This window comes from Sardina pilchardus, chromosome 15 (assembly GCF_963854185.1).
Source record: "Sardina pilchardus chromosome 15, fSarPil1.1, whole genome shotgun sequence".
In the NCBI taxonomy this organism is placed as follows: domain Eukaryota; kingdom Metazoa; phylum Chordata; class Actinopteri; order Clupeiformes; family Clupeidae; genus Sardina; species Sardina pilchardus.
The window spans coordinates 11,099,988-11,119,926 of NC_085008.1; the positions used below are offsets into that span (position 1 = coordinate 11,099,988).

Below are 19,939 nucleotides of genomic sequence, written 5' to 3' on the forward strand. Positions count from 1 at the left end.
ATGAGTCAAGCATGTAATAACTGGATGTGACGGAAAGACTCAGATTCCATGTAACACCATGTCAGGTCTGCACTGCGAAGGGTTCTGAAATTAAAAAAAAGAGAAATAAAAAGAAAAATGTGAATAGTCATTTTTTCCACTGCATTAGTCAGCGCAGATAGCAAATTGTGTAGCTTAATGGACTGAGGTAAGCTTAGCATGTATTTCAGGATAGAGCAGAGATGTGTTATCATTCATTTTGCTATGAATGTCACACAACTGTGTAGGATGGAAGCTAATGTCGTTCCGTTGAATACTGATTTGTGGTTAGCTGTGGTGGCAGTCATTAGAAATGGCCTGAAGATTCACACACACAGAGCTCTAAATGGTCACATTTGTCCCTGTTCAATCTGTTTGTGCCCCTAATGGCTGACCACTGACCACGCATGGAGCCAGTCAGGGACTGTGAGTGAGTAGGCGGGACCGCGTATGTTTGTGTACGACTGTGCGTGCATGTCAAGGAACTTTCCATTAGGCATCCGCTGAGAGTCAGGGTACGCAGTGACCCCGAGTGGAAGGCCCTGCTGAGTCTCTGTTTCAAACACACACACACACACACACACACACACACACACACAAACACACACACACACCAGTGTGCGAGCGATTATGGCCGTGATGAAACCGGCTCTGCAGGTGAGCTGGGTCTGCAGGAGCGAAGTGCAGGGAAGCTCTGAGGAGTGATGGTCTGTTTGGGATGCAGAGGGCAGCACAGCCCACACCCCCCCACCAGCACAGGAGCAGTGCAATCAGTGCCCACCACCAACCCCCCCAGGGAGGACACAAGGACAGGGGAGAGGACATTAAGAAGAAGGATGGGGAGGAGGGGAAGGGAAGGAAAGGGAAGGCCTGAGGGATAGGCGATGAGAAAAACAAGGAGAGGATGGACAAAAAAGCGTGTGGCACTGATGGAGGAGACAGGGGGTTAAAGGAGAGAGGAGTGAGCCATCAGATGGATAGTCTGTGGTCCAGTGATCCCAGTGGGGACTAGATGTGCTGAGATAATGGAATGACTCATGAGTTGGTCACAGAGTGGAGAGTCCCAGTCTTATCCACGCACGCACACACTCACACACACACGTACACACACAGAGTGGAAGTACTGGGCAGCTCTGTGGAGTCCATGGCTGATCTCTGAGTCACACACTTCACACACACTGACTGTGTAAATAGTAAATTCAAACCCAACTAACAAAACCGTCTCAACAGCAAACCCAATGTGCCACGCCACTGAATGCGTGATTCAGTGATCAATGGCCAAACACTAGCTCTCTTAACAGACTCTCCTCTCTTCTTGTGCCTCGGCTTTGCTCAGGGTCTGGATGCCAGAACTAACAGGAGGCATGGAGCTGGGGAGGCAACTGTGTGGTAAGATGCGGCGGAACCGGCGCGCTGACCCGGCCATCACCGCGCTGCAGAAGGGCCTGGAGGTGCACTTCTACCAGCCGGACGCCCACCAGCTGGAGTACCTCAAGGACTCCTACGTGGCCGAGGACATCTGCGTGGAGGCAGCCAGGAGATGCCGTAAGTTCCCCGATGTTTACTGTGGCTTCCCAACTGTTAGCCGCGGCCTATACCTTGATTTTGCTAAATTTCTTCAGCTATGAGGTTAATGGGGGGGGGTGTTAATATGGTTTCATTTCTTTTAACTTGCATAAAACACTGTCCTGTGTGGCTTATACACAGCAGCTATTACACACAGGAGATTACTGTATGGCCAACAAACACAATTTTAATGTATTTGAAATGGCAGTGGTAGTTATCCATACACCGTTTCATATCGCTACTCCATGCTGAGCTTTTAGACAGCAGTCCTCCAAATGTCCAGAGCCCTGCTTTTCCCAAATGTGCTTATCCTCAAATGACCTTAACATGGGGAAGCCAGAGAGCATTTTGGCTGTCTGTGAGAGATTCTTTGAAATAGATGGTGCTGGTTTTGGCTTAAGGGAGATACTGCATGTTTTGTCAGCTCTACAGAACACTGGGCTCCTATGCTCTTTAGAACTAGAGACTTATGAGAATGCCCCCTGTGCATCTGTGCTAACATACACACACACCCCCACACACACAGACACACACACACACACACACACACACACACACACAAAGAAATACTTACAACTCCCCTGCAGTGAGAGAGCAGCAGCTTTTTGGCAACACACAGCAGTTTGAGTCCAGGGCCAACACTGGAATTTCCATGTACCAGAGGCCAGGACTAAGTGGGCCAGCACAGCTGTGGGTGGTGGAGCTGTGCTAGACAACAGAAAGGGTCAGAGCTGATGTAATAAGGCATTTTCTTCTGAAATGCTGCAAAAAGATCCATTTGCTCGAAAGCAATTCTGCAGGACATGCTCGCGAGACTAGAGTCCAGTCCCACGGCAGGGTGATCACATGTGGCATCAGAGTCTTCTTCACTTACAGTATATTGATGATGCCATGACTTATATTAACTAGAAAAGCACCCAGAGAGCACGAACCTCCACCAAGCGAAAACATACTGTAACTGCCTCCTGGATCCAGACGGTGATACGGATCACTCCCAAAAAATGTAATCGTTTCTTCCTTGGGTCATTTCAGACCTTCCCTGAAAATGTAACAGAAAAAGAGCTATTTTGCGAACAAACAGACAGACAGACAGACAGACAGACACACACACAAACAAGTAAACAAACAAACTCTGATGAATACATAACCTCCTTGGAGGAGGTAATGAGGCCATGACGACCCTGTGACCTCTGAGTCTCAATGAAACCTGAAACGCAGCAGACATTCATCCAGCCGTCATGTTTCCCTTTTTGATTTTTTAAAGGAACAGTTCTGATCTGTCCGACCGTAATTCCAGATCTTTCAGCACGGTGATGAAACCCAAACTTGCGTCAGCTGACATGCTCCTCCTTCTCTTGCAGGAATCTCGCCTCTGTGTCACAACCTGTTTGCGCTGTACGAGGAGGGCCGTGACCTGTGGTACCCACCCAATCACGTCTTCAAGATCACAGAGGACACCTGCATCAAGCTGCACTATCGCATGAGGTAAGCCCAGCCCGAGATGGCAGAGCGCTGAATCCGTTCTAGCCCTGCCCGCTCTCTTGGACAGTGTTGAGGTTTTCATAAGATATTACACCTGGAACCATTTCTACACAAAGAATCTTCTGATAGTGGGAAGAGGTCTTTAAAACTGAGAATCATGTAGAAAGCTTACAATCATGCAACCCCAAAGGGGCCTCTACAAAGAACCCTTTGTTTTGTCTAGAAGAAGACTGTCAAACACCATGGCAAGATTTTGCAAGTGGCTCACTTAGTTTTGTGTCGGTTTTTGTTGTGTTGGCCAGTGAGAAGATGGCTTGGAATGGTGTTGTTTATTTTAGTGAAAGCTGAGTGATAGCTGGTGTTGTGCTTGATTAGCCGATCGTTGCAGATTTCCCACTGACTGGCCTCAGCTGGCTTTCCTCTGAAAGTTCTGGTGTCATGTGACTACTGCAGAAGTGATTTACAGAACGAGCACATACAGGGTCATATTTTCTCTTGGCTTGTTCTCCTGTCGGCTGACAACTCTCGCGTGACTTACCTGAAGGGAAATAGCAGAGAGAATGTTTACATATCTACATTCATAGCCAACTCTTTCTGTGTGCGGTATTCTGGTCCGCCTTTTTTTCAGGTGGAAAGAAACTTAAAATCCTGTGTCCAGCGAATGTGTAACTTCTAGTTTCACTTGTATTCCTGTTGGTACAATAATGACATTTATCTGAATATCTGTGTTGAAGTTTATAGGTATATCGATCTGTGCGTTGAATAATTCTTCATATTTGAATTAAAGGGTTTGGCTTTGCCTGGCATCATTTGCACGGTTGCGTGCCGGTTGCTGTGTTGGTGGCTCCATATGGAACTGTATAATTGAGTGTAAAATGAAAAGCTGGTAACATTAATAAATATGATCTTATGTGCACACGAAGGTGGTGTGCTTTCCCTTTAAAGTTTGTGAATCCCCTTGACAAAATGGCCACTGCTCTGTGGGAATCCCCCGTCTTTGGCACAGCCAGTGAAAATGTAACCTTTTCAACAGCCAGAGTACGGCCAGTAGAGAGGCCCAGCGCTGAGCAGAAAGCACGCTGCAAAAGTGCATGTTGTTTTGTTCCAGGTCCTGTCCAGCGCTGAAGGGGGAAGGAAAGGAGGTGTTGCATAAGGACAAGAAACAAAAGGGAGAATCTAGGCCAACTTCCCCATCAGTGTGTGGCTTTTTTGCGCTCGACAAAAGGGGGGAGGGGGGTGAAGCGAACGTTGTAGTCAAATGAGGGTACGAGATGCGACCTGTTGATTTGCAAGTTGCGTACCTGTTATGAGAACAAACAGGTTATGGTCAACCTTTACACTCCCGTTCTTCCTCTGTGGTGAAGAACACCTTTTTTTTTCGGCTCTCTACAGAAGCTTCCTGTTTACTATGCTTCTGCTCTCCGTGGCAAAAGGGGCGTTGGAGGTTGGGCTGGTAACCGCCTGAAGCATGGTCCTTTGTTTACATACATCTGCTGACGATATTATTGTCACCAAGGCAGTTGTGTATCAGTTTGCGTGCTGCGTCTGTCACAGTTTTGCACGGCTGTATGCAAATCTTGAGGTTTTTCAGATGGCGATTAAAATAGTCGTCGGTGCTCCTACATTTTTCATTTTGTGATTGTTTTTTCCCTGGTCACCAGATGAACACATTTCACATCATTATTCGACACATTCTACATCAGCTTATTTGTCTGATTTCCTGTTTTGTCTTTGCTCCTGAGAGACGTTAACAACTCTAAGATATTACCTGTATTTTCTCAGCTCCTGAAGTTTGACAGATGCTTGATAATTCTCACGTAAAAAGAAGAATAATTTGCAATGCTGCTGTAGACCATCACTATCCATGTGAAGCACCCATTTTGAGTCTCTAAAATGTCTATTGCATGATTGAACCTAACACAAATCATAAAGTTGTTGTGATTGCAAAGATGGCATTAGAAGTCACCAGCCAGTTATCGGACAAAGAAAAAATGAAAGTGAACTTTGAGCTCTGACAATTTGTAGACCTGTGTGGTTGCACATGCACACAGGCATGGTTAAAGCATGATCTGTAAAATGCTAGCCTAAATTTGTAAACAAGGCATGGCCTATTATTGGTCATATTCTGGGGGATTTTTGGACTCTCCGCACCATGACTACTTTTTGTGTGCTTTTTTGAATAGTGGTTAATGTTCTGTGTTTTCACTATGAGTGATGCATGTACACTTCGGAACTGAAAGTTTCTTTTAGTTCATGACAACATTTGAAGAAAGAAGTGTTGAGCTTATAATAATGCAACCTGTGTGCTTAATGTTTCGTGACATTATCGTTAGAGGCCAGTGCCATAATAGGCTACATAATCCATTGTGAAATGTTCAGAACTATCTCTGAACATCAAAGATGTTTTGCAATGTTTTTTTTTTTTTTTTTTTAGAGAAAGAGACGTTTACTTGGCTCTTAAATATTTTGGGGTTTTGTTTGGAGACCTGTTGACACAACTTTTATCTCTCTGGTCATCACACGCAAGTGGGTCTCAAAAGCACACAAAACACACACACACACACACACACACACACAGAGTGGCTAGAAATGAATGATACAGTGCTAGAACTACTAAAGAGGAAGTCCTCACCCACCTTTATTGAGTGCTTTGTTACACAATTTGTCATGGCGCAGCTAAAAGCCTTCGGTGGGGCTCTCACAAGGGTTCAACACATTCTTACGCAGTCGCACAAAGCTGAGAAATCTTGGCTTGTTGAGGTCGGTGAGCACACAGAAATTCTTTTTAGCGAAAGAAAGTTAATTGCGCAGAACCAAAATTGTGGAGCCGGTTCTGGTAGTTGAGCCTGCATAGGGGCTGAAGCCCAGCTCTCTCCCCCTTCACCAGTGAGTGCTAAGTCATTTTGATTGCTCGTGGTCAACTCTCGCTGCACATCGGAGTTAGATTAGCACATTGGAGCGCTTTGAGGGGAGGCATTTGAACTGTAGGCTAACTGTCTGATATGATAGTTTCCTTCTGTTGCGAGGGCTGAGCCAGTAAGAACAGTCATGCACAGTGTGTCTGCAGCTGTTTTCTTCTGTCCGTGAGGATGCACTTTCATTGCAGTCAAACAGCCAAGCACTGTTATGCACAGTTGCTTTGGAAACAAGAGCAGGAGAGAAAACAACAAGAGGAAGGACTATGGAGCATCCCATGGAGGATTTTTAGGGGTTGATAAGCCATCACCTCTAGATAACCTGTCTGATACACATCTCAAATGTAAAGGACTTTATTTCATCACACGCTGACTTGTCTTTTGAGCCAGCACGGGCCCTACCCCTATGACCACACACTCTCGAGGTTCAAAGAACTTGCACGGACTCCACCTCCAAAACACAGTGCAGAGAAAACCGACACAAGCTAAAGTACTGCATGGTGGTTTGCCACTGTTTTGCATTGTAAAGCTGATATGGACGCACAACACACTCTGCCAGTTTAACCTCCCCGTCCAACCAAGAACAAAGGGATGCAAATGTGGCGTGTGAACCCAACAGCAGTGGCCATGAAATGTTACACTGCTATTGTGTGTTTTATGCGAGACATATTGACATTGAACATATTTGTGCACATACTGCATGCCATGTATGCGTGGATATTTGCTCACACACACACACACACACACGCAGACACAAACACAGACACACACACACACAGACAGAGACACAGAAACAGACACAGACACAGACACACACACACACACACACACACACACACACACACACACACACACAGACAGACACTGAAGCTTCTGTCCCTGTCTCACCTCAGGTTTTACTTCACCAACTGGCATGGCACGAGTGAGACGGAGTCGCCCGTCTGGCGCCACTCTCTCAGCAAACAACACAGGGGGGGCGTGGGCACGCAGAGGGGATCCGAGGGCACCCCGCTGCTGGATGCTGCCTCGTTAGACTACCTGTTTTCCCAGGTGAGTCAGACACACACACACACACACACACACACACACACTACATGTATCCACATATTCATCTGTCCTTTGTTTGTCTGGTCGCCGTTACAGACATGAGCTCAAATGCTGATCATTCATAGGAAATGTTATTGCTGACTTTTTGATCGTGGCAGTGCAAAAGCACAGCTTCAGAAGCAGGTTTAGACAGGAAGCACAACGGTCTGCTGGTCTCAGGCTAAGCATGGCCACTACCCAGATCTAGCCCGCATTGTTCTAATGCTGTGAAAAAGTCTTAGGCCATTAAAGTGTTGAACTTGTGTTGTTTTAGCAATGTGATGGTGGCCTAGGGCTTCTACACAATACTGTTTGCAATGCCACCAATCCATGCAGCCTGTACACTTTACAACACCATGCCGCAGGGTACGCAGCCCTCACACATCCATAAATTAGCATTATGGAAATTCCAAATCCTTCCGAAGGCAAATGCTCAGAATTCCGGAGAATGACGTCATGTTGGATTGGCACTGAATTGTGTCTGGTGCAGTCGATCTTTCAGGAACAGAGTAGTCAGAACTCTCTGAGTTCGGAGCTTCCTCAAACAGTACCTCCGGCTGGTTGGGGTGGCTCGACCTGAACTTAAACAAACAACATCAAAGCTGTCCTGTTTGCCTCTCCAAGCCACATCTATTTTGCATGTCCCTGTTTGATGCGAGGAGAGTGATCATTTGCATTTAGAATGGACGAATACCATATGTTTGCCTGTGTATGTGGATGTATTGGTGCGACTCCGTATCATGTTTGTTTGTTTCCTCAGGGCCAATATGACTTTCTGAAAGGGCTGGCGCCATTGCGGGTTCATCAGAGCGAGGCGGAGCTGCACGAGATCGAGAACGAGTGTTTGGGCATGGCCGTACTCGCCATCACACACTATGCCAAGAGCAAAGAGCTGCCCCTGCCAGGTGTTGCTGCCGAGATCAGGTAACTCATATGGGCAATTTCCATATGCCCCCTTTCACATGGCACATGCCTGTATGTGTGGCTATCAGTTAACACTGTTGTTGTTGACATGTTTCAGATTATCTGTATGCGCACATCTATCTATCTATCTATCTATCCTATCTATCTATCTATCTATCTATCTATCCATCTACTGTATCTTTCTCTCTCTCCTTCTTTCTTTCTCTATTTCTCTCTTCCCTGACCTCCATGGTTTCTCTATGTGGAATGCTGTCCAGAATGTCCACTCTTTGAATTGTTTCTTTTTTTTTTTTTTTTTTGTGACCTGCAGCTACAAGCGCTTCATCCCCGAGGAGCTGAACCGCACCATCAAGCAGCGCAACATCCTGACGCGCATGCGGATCAACAACGTCTTCAAGAACTTCCTCAACGAGTTCAACTGCAAGACCATCCAGGACAGCAACATCTCGCTGTACGACCTGAAGGTCAAGTACCTGTCCACGCTGGAGACGCTGACCCGGGGCCTGGGCTGCGAGACGGTGGAGCCCCGGACGCTGCGCCTGTCCGGGGAGAACGAGAGCGCGCTGCTCTCCCCCAGTCCCGGGGACGACGGCCAGGGCTACGAGACCCAGGTGTCCGGGACCGTGGGGATATCCTGGAGGAAGAAACCCGTCGGAGTGAGTGACTCCCTCAAAACTCTTCTTGTTGTGTCTTCCTTCCCTATCAACTCCATAGGCGGAATGAGATAGATAGATAGATAGATAGATACTGTAGATAGATAGATAGATAGATAGATGCATTATTGATCCCCAAGGGGAAATTCAAGGTCTCAGCCGCTTAAGACACCACACACAACATACACTACAATCTAAACAGGATGATAAAAAGCAAATCAACAAATCAACATGGCTAAAAATAACAGTAAAATATTCTAAAGATAAAGATGCACATGATTGTATTGAGGATTTGTGCTGTGATCCAGTATGAGGTGTGTGTCAAGGTGGAAGTGCAAATAAGTCCAACAGATGTGCATGGGCATATTTTAGTTATGGATGTAATATATTGTGAAAGAGGCCTCAGTGAAATAGCTGATCAGATGTTCAGGTGGTATAGCTGTAGCTCTAGGTAGGTATAGTTTTGTTGGCTGGTCTGTAGTCAGTAGCAACTACACTTCCTATATATATATACTAACTTCATGAGTAAAGGAGAGATCAAATCACTCAGAGCAAGTTTGCTGTTGAGACTGTTGCCCTACATTCCTTCAGCTGCTTTGTCCCCACCCAGAGAACTAGTTGTGTTTCATGTTCACAGTTCACAAGAAAACGCTGAGACGTTACAAGCCTGTTAAAATGGATATGAACTCGGCTGGCCCTGACGTACTTTCAGGCGAATTATAAGCGCTGGGGTTCCCCTGGAGAAGTGCCTACTCTGTGCGTGTTTAGCTGTACCCAATGAATGTTAATCTCCTTACGCGTTTTTGTTTTCTCCCAATTAGTGTGTCAGCAATCCCATGAAAGACAAATACAAGCCCAAGAAGACGAAGGACAGCACCAAGAAGAACGACAAGAATAAAGAGGCTGACGAAGGCTGGACACTCTTTTCGGACTTCCATGACATCACACACATCGTCATCAAAGAGTCCACAGTCACCATCTACAGACAGGACAACAGGAGAATGGTACTGCATTTAATGATCTCGTCAGACCTGGGAAGAGATATAGATAGATACAATTTTATTGTCCTTTCCTACTGTATACATCGCATACATACAAAACAAAATATTGTTTCTCAAAACCCACCGCTTTGACAGAGAAATGTGAGATATCATTTTGAAATGAAGTCCTTTCACTCCACACAGTGTTTATGCATGTTTTGCTATGCAGTTATGCATTCTTAAGGAGATGGTATGACCCTCGGGGAGAACTGATTTCAGTGACAAATTGATTTGACTAGCAAGTTAAGTGAAAGATTCAATTATACTTGTTCTACTACTGTTTGATGAGAGTGCAAGCCTCAGGTGTGGGAGGCTCTGGGAGCTTTCAAACGGTCACAAAAGCTTGATGTTTTCAAAAGGAGTAGCAAGGAGTTAACAAGAAACGTTGTGCCACTCTCCGGTGATGTAGATGGTACTGCTATGGAAGTGATTCAGTGAAGAGAAGGAAAGGGACTTGCTGGAGGTTCTGTGATCCATTAACACAAGACCCAATAAAGCTCTATTGGCTCTTGATTGGTGAAGTGTGTTGTATATTGTCCCCTATAAAAACTTTACTTGTAAGGAAAATATCATAAACTTATAAGCATGAAGTTTCAGTGACGCAAGAACTAGTAGATGTGATTTTGCTGTGCAGCCTTAGAATAGGTAATCTACCGTGATTTCCCAACTATTAGCCGCAGCTTATACATTGATTGTGCAAAATTTCTTCAGCTATGAGGTTACTGTAATACACGGGGGCAATTAATATGGTATTAATATGGTTTTGTTTCTTTTAACTTGCATAAGACACTGTCCTGCGGCTTAAACACAATGCGGCTAATGCCCATGAAATTATTGTAGAATGAAAGGACAAACTGCTAGATTTCTAAAGTTTTGGAGTCCTTTGCTATCTGTAAAAGTAGGAGACTCTGCACCAGAGCGTTCAGCTTGGGAAAGTTGTGCCGTTTCCCCTTTTGGCTCATGAGGCATGTAAGCGCTGCCAAATTCCAGGGATGTCTCCATGTGGCTGATCCCAGTGCAACCCAGCACGCCGCGTACAGATTACAGTCTGGGTCGTCCTGTTGCAGTCAGCTGTACCGTGTGTGCGTTTGCACATGTGTGTGTGTGTGTGTGTGTGTGTGTGTGTGTACATGCGTGTGTGAGTGCGTTTGTGCCACTTCTGGGGTGGCATGTGTGTGCCTGGGAGAGAAGGTCCGGTTGCGTTGCGTGAGGACTGGTTTGAGAGCTGGGAACGTTGTTTGGTGAGGTTGTGGAACCACACTGTCCAACCCCCTTAGGGAGTGGGAAGGTCAGGGGGAGCGGGCTGACCGCATGACTGGTGTTGGAGCACCAGAGGCCTGGCAGTAGGCCGGCCAGATGGTGCCTGCTGATGTTACAAGCCCTCTGGGGGTAATAAGGGAAGAGGAAGAAGAGTTCCTGACTTTTGGCTGCCCATTCTGACCTCACATTTGCACTGGGAACTCTGTGTGTGTGTGTGTTGTCGCCTAGATACTGGAACATTCCTCACTGACAGATCTGCTTTCTGTTGATCTCTCTCTCTCTATTGTGATCTTTCTTCTCCCTCCCTCACACACACTCTCACTCTCTCTCTCTCTCACTCTCCCTTTCTCCCTCTCTCTCTCTTTCTCTCTCTCTTTCTCCCCCTCTCTCTCTCTCTCTCTCTCTCTCTTTCTCCCCTCCCTCCCTCCCTCTCTACCCCCTTCAGCAAACAGACTCTTGAACGCTACACTATTGATCTGAACTATTGAGTGATATGAGTTTATTTATTTATGGTCGTTTTGTGTGTGTTCCCTCTTATGTTCTCCTTTTTCTGGACCGAGCTCTCTCTCCTTCTGTAACAACCGTTACCACCACCATTGTTGTGCGGCAATAGCACACATCTTTTCCTCTCCCCAGGAGCTGCAGTTGGCGTTCCGCGCCGAGGCGCTGTCGCTCGTGGCGTTGATCGACGGCTACTTCCGGCTGACCGTGGACGCGCATCACTACCTGTGCACGGAGGTGGCGCCGGCCTCGGTGGTTCACAACCTGCAGAGCGGCTGCCACGGCCCCATCTGGTGAGCACGCCCCCTATTTCATCTCCAAGCACTCTCTCTCTCCAAGCTTCTCAAGGCCTCGGCTGGCTCCGCTGCACTGCTTATTGCTGTGGTTTCTCCCTGATGAGAGCTAGCGTTACAATAGGAACACTGGAACACTTGTGCTCTATGTTTTGTACTTTGTCTTATGTGTGTTACGTCTTATTAACCACTGATGCAAACCAAATTTCCCCTTGTGGGACAATACATGTCTGAAGTGAATAGCATTCCAGCCATTTTGGTTCCAATTCACTGCGCATTTGTGGACTGATTTTTTTCTTTTTGTTGGCGTGTCCCTGTCTCTCTGGCCTGTGTCCAGCACGGAGTACGCCACACACAAGCTGCGCCATGAGGGGAACGAGGAGGGGGCCTACGTCCTGCGCTGGAGCTGCACTGACTTCAGCTACATCATCATGACTGTTGTCTGTTTAGAGGTAACTATAGTTACACAGCCGTTATGGTAACAACACGTGACGTTCTGTGTCGATGATGGCACTTTCACTGACTCTAAAAAATGCTCTAAATGGCATCGACCGATCGATTTCTACCTCATAGACTACTTTTAAATGTATGCTATTGCTGTTTACTGTAATTTCCCGACTATTAGCCTCGGCTTATACATTGATTTTGCAAAATGTCTTCAGCTATGAGGTTAATACACAGGGACAGTTAATATGGTATTAATGTGGTTTTGTTTCTTATTAACTTGCAGAAAACACTGTCCTGCAGCTTATACACAATGCTGCTTATATGCGGGAAATTACTGTAAACGTATTTTACATGCTAGGCAGCAACTTAGCCACATAACACGGATTCCCTGTCTCGCAACAAAATCCTATCCTAGTGAATATTTCACATCTTTCACATCTCAATAAAGCCAAGAATTAGAAGGCTTTCAACAGCAGGCTGTAAAGTTATATGCAGGTCTCTTTTATGGAGGAAATCCATGCTAAAATAAAACTTTGTAGTCAAGAATTTATTTGTCTTGGTATGAATATATGTTGCTGTATATGATTCCTGGCTACACTGTAGAAACAATATACTGATGTCATAGAAACTTAAAGCAACACTAAAGCACTTTTCCTCTGACACACGCATGCTATTTGTTTAGCCAGCAAATAACGATGTCCACAGACAAAGTAGAGTATGTTGCATGACTTTCTGAAAGTATGATGTATTGCGACATCTAATCAAGTCAAATTTGTAGTTTCTAATGTCTCATTCCATCGAACTACAGATCTGCTACCAGATCTGGTAAACTTACATAGTGCGGTTATAGGCGATAGAGGGCCGCAAAGTGAATGCAGAAGTGCCGCTCACCCTGTTATGAGTTGATGAACTGCTTAAATGATTTTGGAAACGTTATTTTAAGGTACGAAAAAAGTAATTTAAGTAATTGAAATAAACAGTCTATAAACCGCAGGACAGTGTTTTGTGCAAGTTAAAAGAAACAAAACCATATTAATACCATATTAACTGCCCCCATGTATTAACCTCATAGCTGAAGAAATTTAGCAAAATCGATGTATAAGCTGCGGCTAATAGTTGGGAAGTTACGGTACTCAAATCCAAATGCCTCTATGTTAGTACATGTCTTTTGAAATGAGTGTGTCTGTTTCAGGTGGACTGTATGGAACCCAAGCAGGTTCCCCAGTATAAGAACTTCCAGATCGAGGTGAGCCCACAGGGCTACAAGCTGTTTGGAACCGAGACGCTCCACCCCAACCTCAACGAGCTGCTTTCCCACCTGTCTGGACAGAACCTGCGCACGGAGAACCTGCGCTTCCAGCTGAGGAGGTGCTGCCCGCCTCAGCCCAGAGGTACCAGACGCAGCCTCCTCTCCTCCTCTCCTCCTCTCCTCCTCTCCTCCTCTCCTCTCCTCTCTTTAGCACTTCCTCTTGGCCTCCAAGCTCGCTTGTAACTGAGACTAAATTGCCTAAACAGGTTGATTTGACTTTGCTTCAACAAGTGTATTGATTGTCCTGGTAGGATGATTATATGATAGTTCCACTGCTGGGTGGGGAGAGGGGGGGAGGGAGGGAGAGAGAGAGAGAGGGAGAGAGAGAGCGGGGGGGGGGGGGGGGGGGGGGGGCCGGGGATGACTGTTAATCATTCTGTCTGGCAATAGGCCTTACACTCACCCCCAGAGCTGTCATCAGACTGTGGCCACATATCAGCTCACACAAGCTGCCTTTCCCAGAATACATGCACGCACTGGTGCTGCTGCTGCTGCTGACGACCTTTGAACTCTGCTGTTACAGGAGTTGCTAAAAAAACGATAAAAAGGGGGAAAGGGTGTGTGCAAGATTTGCAGCGGTGTGTTGTTTTTGTCTAACCACCTGGGGGTGGAGGGAGAGAGAGAGGGAGCGAGAGAGAGAGAAGGCCTCAGGGTAAGCTAATGGAAAAAGTGGGGGAGCCTGGGAATAAAATTGGGAGCGGCCATGACAGAGTGAGTAACATTGTTGAGCAAGAAGATTAAGGAAGTGCTTTTGACTGTGAGAATTTGTGCCTAGTAGAGAGGATGTGTGTGTGTGTGTGTGTGTGTGTGTGTGTGTGTGTGTGTGTGTCTTTGACCAAGTAACATGGAGACAATGAGAGTGTTTTTAGACGGTACAAGGAAGGGGCTGTGTTAAGCTGGAGCCAGCGGAGGGGATGGGCTTCTGAAGGGTGAGGGCTGCGAGGGCGGGAGGGTGAGTCACTCTCCACCTCACGCTGGTGTGGTGGTGAGTATGCTGGCACATAATGGCTGCCGTGCGTCACCCAGGTTGGTGCTACAAATTGGTGCTGATTAGTGAGGTTACCCCCTTCGCTCTACAGCGAGTTGGGTGCCTTGCAGCGCACTATAGAAATGCAGTGTGTTATTGTGCGCCCGAGTGTGTGTGTGTGTGTGTGTGTGTGTGTCTGGTGCGGGTTCACTCTGAGAGGTGCTGCGAGGGGAATGAACGATATTCGCGGCTGATGTCTTGTTTACAAGCAGTATGCGTGTGTGTGTGTGTGTGTGTGTGTGCGTGTGTGTGTGTGTGTGTGTATGAGTGTGTGTGTGTGTGTGTGCGCGCTGAGGCAGCAGGAACAGGCAGGAAGTGTGAGTAGTAAGTGTGGTTTCCTGTGGCGGCTCGCGTCTCCTCTCTACGCCCCGGCGCGCCTCCCGACCGTAGAGCGCCGCAGCTGCAGGGAGAGAGAGGGTTAACGCAGCAGAGGCCCGCAGCGCTCAAGCCAAGGCCTGAGATGCATGACTGCATAGGCAAACACGGGCCAGTCTGATACGACTGACTGGGCTACAATGTGACAATAGAGGCCAGATCTGGAGATGAAAGCCCAGGGGGGTGCGTGCGTGTGTGCGTGCGTGTGTGTGTGAGTGTGTGTGTGTTTGTGTGTGTGTGCATGCTTGCGTGTGAGTGTGTGTATGTGCGTGTGTGTGTGTGTGTGTGTGTGTGCGTGCTTGCGTGTGAGGGTGTGTGTATGTGTGTGTGTGTGTGTGCGCGCGCGCGTGCGTATGCAGTGCATGCATGTGTTTGTGTGTTTTGGTGCGCTGCTGCTGCCTCATTGTGTCTCAGTGCAGCAGTGGATCGGCAGCGGGTCGGCGAAGCCACAGTGTTGTTTCTTCCTCTTTCCCCAGGAAACCTCATCATGTGGGGGTGTTCAACTGTTTACATATACACACACACACACACACACACACCGAGACAGATGAACTCCCACATACACAAAGCCACCTATCCCTCCCCCACAGCATGAGCTTGTGTTGACAGCCGCCTTATATGCTCTGATGCAGGTTCCCACAGACTCTGATCATGCACACCACATGAACACCATAGACGCACTTGTGGAGAGATGCTATCCGCAATCAGATGACAACAAACGTGTCTATTACGCACGCACACACACACACACACAGGCAGACACACACACACACACACACACACACACACACACATACACAGCAAAAGAAACTGAAACATGTTGCTAATTGGCCAATGTGCCACACATTGTCTGTGTGATACTGTTGCAATCTGTCTCTCTATCCTGAGATCTTAGCGCATCTAAAGGCACACATTTTTGCCAAACAAACTTGCGCACACACACGCACAGCACACACACACACACACACACACACACACACGCACACACGCACACACACACACACAAGCGCGTACACCCGATCTTAAACCAAATGTGTGTTTGCTGTGTTCCAGAGGCCTCCAATCTGCTGGTGATGACCAAAGGCAGGGAGCTGGTTCCCCAGAGGCAGCCGCAGGTCAGCCAGCTCAGCTTCCACCGAATCCTCAAGGAGGAGATTGTGCAGGTGAGCACACGTCCACGCCCAGCAACCGACACAACTTGACACATCTACTGTAGACACACACCCACGTACAGACATACACACATATCAATATTTAGACGTGCGCACACACACACACACACGCAGACACGTACACACACACACGTACACACATACACATATATCAATATTTACACACACACTACACACACACACACAGACACACACACACATGTACACACACACACACACACACACACACACACACGCTCACACACACACGCACACACACACACATGTACACACACACACACACACACACACATACACACACACACATATAAAGGCCAAATCAGTTGTGCACACAGTGTGTGACGTGTCCCAGCTGCTGTATATAAACATTAGCGAGCCCTCATCACCCACACAGTACATGGTGTGCTCTGATTATCTCCTTGGTCACCTCCTGTAACAGAAACAGTCAGCCCCAGCCCCACCGCGCCGAGGCCAGCCACCGCTTGGCGCCGCTCCAGTTGGCACGGGCCCGGCCTGCGTGGCGTATTGTTTGCCATGTACACAGCATAGGGAGGCTGCCGAGCAGAGCTGGCGCGGGGTTGTCCTGTAACGTTACATAACGAGCGGAGCGCAGCCGCGCGGGGGCCGGATCGGGCACACGCATGACCTGCACCTGCTGCTCCACTGGCCCAGATCTGTCCAGCTCAGGCCGGCCCGGCGCTTCAACTGGCGAGCGCAGGCTCAAGCTGTACCGCTGCTGCTGCTGCTCGGAGTAGGGTGCTGCTGTTTGGATAAGCAAGCTACGAAAGGAGACTGTGTGTTTGTTTTTTCTTAGCATCCCGTGTGTCATTTTGACGGCTGATATAATAGACGCTATGTTTAGACGGAAACGATCGGAACGCGAAAGTGCCGTTGTGTTCTCGCTTTTTATTTCACGTTCAGATGAGCGGTTTTGGGGGGGGAAATCTGTGCGCACATGGTGACTCAAAAAATTTGTGTAAGCGCCATCAAAGCGATAAAATATAATAAAGCTGATCAAATATTTTGTCTTATTCACCAGCGAACGTTGTCGTATAAACAGGGCCTCAAAAGAGGGACGATACTGGTACAGGGTTTCCGCAGGGTCTAAAAAAAAGCATCTTAGATCTTAAAGTATTCAAATATCTTAGATCTTAAAGAATCTTAGATCTTAAAGTATTCAAATATTACACACTAGGTCTTAAACACAACTTAAATGGGTCTTAATTATATAATGCTTGTTTAAGTTTACTTCAGCAGTGGTCATTTTATTTTTTAGCAGCATTGATCGAAGTTGTTTGATTTTGTAGTTTCTTCTCAACAGATACAGTATCACAGTGAAAAACAGTGTGGAACTGATTTAAGAATTATATTTGTAGATTGTAAATCTATGTACTGTGCTAATACAAATGTACTTCTGGGACTTTTCCCCTATCATATTTGTTGCCAGTTTGGAGAGTCATCACAGTGAAATACAGTGTGGAACTGATTTAAGAAAGAAAAAAAAAATCTATGTACTGTGCTAATAATTCTGGGACTTTTCCCCTATCATATTTGTTGCCAGTTTGGAGAGTCATCACAGTGAAATACAGTGTGGAACTGATTTGAGAAAGAAAAAAAAAATCTATGTACTGTGCTAATCATTCTGGGAATTTTCCCCCATCATATTTGTTGCCAGTTTTGAGAGTCTTAAATCTTATTTGTAACAGTGCTGGTATTTTCCCTGCGGAAACAATCTGTCACTCATCAGCCTAACTGAGCGTCAGTTGCCGCAGACAGGAGATTACGGGCCTCTGCCTGGGAAAAGGGTCTGGACAACATCATCCTCTCGTGTTTATTTGTTCATCTGTCGCCATGATTGAACATCACTGAGACATTGCTGAGGTTTTTTTGTGTGTGTGTGTGTGTGTGTGTGTGTGTGTGTGTGTGTGTGTTGCTGATTGGCACAGTATTCACACCCACGCACAATGTGCTGATCCGCCAGTTTCACTTCTGTTGTCCAGAGGCAGGAGAGCGGTCTGGCACGGCCCCTCTGTCTTAACTGCTGTTTTCAAAGTCAACAGCTTCCCTGGTGCGGTCAACTCCTCTGGTGCGTGGGATTAGGGCTTTGAGGCTCCAAAAGGCACCTGCCTCATTTAGTTTTTGGTTGCTTTGATTTGAGGACTGCCTTGCAGGGGAGCTACGCCAAGGCGCGTAACTGAAGCGTTCCGTTCGCAACGCGTAAAATCCATTTTTAGAAGACTGGTCTGTTTTTTTTTCGAATGTACGCGCCACCGTCCTGTACATTTCTATTGATTATAGTGATTATGAACTGCTACATTTCTATTGATTATAGTGATTATTAAGTGCTACAGCATACGCATGGAGAACGGAGCGCTTCAGTGAGGCGTCTGGTGTAGCTCCCCTGTAAGAGCAACGAAGGCAATCTACAAATATAATCCACGTCTTGGCAAACAAACAGACACTGGAGACCAGCACACACAGACACCTGCTGAGCATACACACTTCACCTCTGAGATGTCTTTGTGCGTGTTTGTACCTTTATGTGTTGTATGCGTTGGGTGTGTGTGTGTGTGTGTGTGTGTGTGTGTGTGTGTGTGTGTGTGTGATACTAACGGTTGTTTTGCGTCAGGGGGAGCACCTTGGCCGTGGCACCAGGACCCACATCTACGCGGGGGAGCTGATCATGAAGAGTGAGGACGAGGATGACGCCGGGGGCTACCACAGCTCTCCCAAGGTCAAGGTGGTGCTGAAGGTGCTGGGCTCCGGACACAGAGACATCTCACTGGTGAGAGCCTTCGTCCCTCTCTCCTCCACGGTCTTCCTCGTCCGTCTGGAGAACTCCATCCACGGACAGTAGTCGGTCATTTCTGCTTCTGAGTGCATGCCATGCCATGGAGTCTTCCTCCATCTGAGTCGCTAGTTTGTTTTTTTGCAGCATTGATCATTTCTGACACTGTGTGATGGGTACTTCCTCCCGCACACATCACACAGACACACACAGACACACACACACACACACACACACACACACACACACACACACACACACACACACACACACACACACACACACACACACACACACACACACACACACGTCAATGTACAGTAGATAAAGCCTATTGAATTGCATAATCTGGATCATACTCCAATCACGCAGACTACAGACTGAAGATCATGATTTGCTCCAAGAAGGTCATCCTTTACCTCATGTCCAGTCATTATGTGCTGATGAGATGATGATAAACCTGCCAATCTGAAGTTTAAAATCTCCCTTGGTATCTCCCTCTCTCTCTCTCTCTCTCTCTCTCTCTCTCTCTCTCTCTCAGGCCTTCTTTGAGACGGCCAGCTTGATGCGGCAGGTGTCTCACAAGCACATCACCCTTCTGTACGGAGTCTGCGTGCGCCACCAGGAGAGTGAGTGATCACGTCTGATGCTCTGAAATACCGGCATACTAGTACACACACACACACGTACTCACACACTCTCTCTCTCTCTCTCTCTTACACACACACACACACACACACACACACAAACAGCAAAAGTGGCACGAGTTCTGCACGGTGACCTGTGTGTCAAATCAGCTATAATAACCAGCTGAGGAAATGATTTATTATGTCAATATAATAACAACACAACATGTTGTCCTTCTCCAAGCCATAGAAGAGGACTAAAAGAACATGCTAATAAATGTGCACTAACAACTACGAACTACGCCAGACACACACACACAAGGACTGAATGCCAAAGAGGCTGTGTCCTCACATGCTTTCCCCTTAATAAGTTAAGCCCAACTGAAGAGACCACGCCAGGCCCTTTACTGATCACTAGAAGCTGACCCAGGATCAGCGTTTGGCAGAATCAGTACCT

The 19,939-nt window shown here is 47.0% G+C and overlaps 1 protein-coding gene across 1 annotated transcript in view; it reads left to right on the forward strand.

Moving 5' to 3' along the window:
* The window catches only part of jak1 (Janus kinase 1), a 37,429-nt gene that overhangs the window by 4,334 nt on the left and 13,156 nt on the right, over positions 1-19,939 (forward strand). The window contains exons 2-13 of the mRNA XM_062556003.1: positions 1,355-1,563; positions 2,946-3,069; positions 6,875-7,031; positions 7,828-7,991; positions 8,302-8,647; positions 9,466-9,648; positions 11,581-11,738; positions 12,076-12,190; positions 13,378-13,576; positions 15,950-16,059; positions 18,698-18,853; positions 19,398-19,485. Of these exons, the coding sequence (XP_062411987.1) occupies positions 1,362-1,563; positions 2,946-3,069; positions 6,875-7,031; positions 7,828-7,991; positions 8,302-8,647; positions 9,466-9,648; positions 11,581-11,738; positions 12,076-12,190; positions 13,378-13,576; positions 15,950-16,059; positions 18,698-18,853; positions 19,398-19,485 (2,002 nt within the window). The 5' untranslated portion in view covers positions 1,355-1,361. The remainder of the gene's footprint in view (positions 1-1,354; positions 1,564-2,945; positions 3,070-6,874; positions 7,032-7,827; positions 7,992-8,301; positions 8,648-9,465; positions 9,649-11,580; positions 11,739-12,075; positions 12,191-13,377; positions 13,577-15,949; positions 16,060-18,697; positions 18,854-19,397; positions 19,486-19,939) is intronic.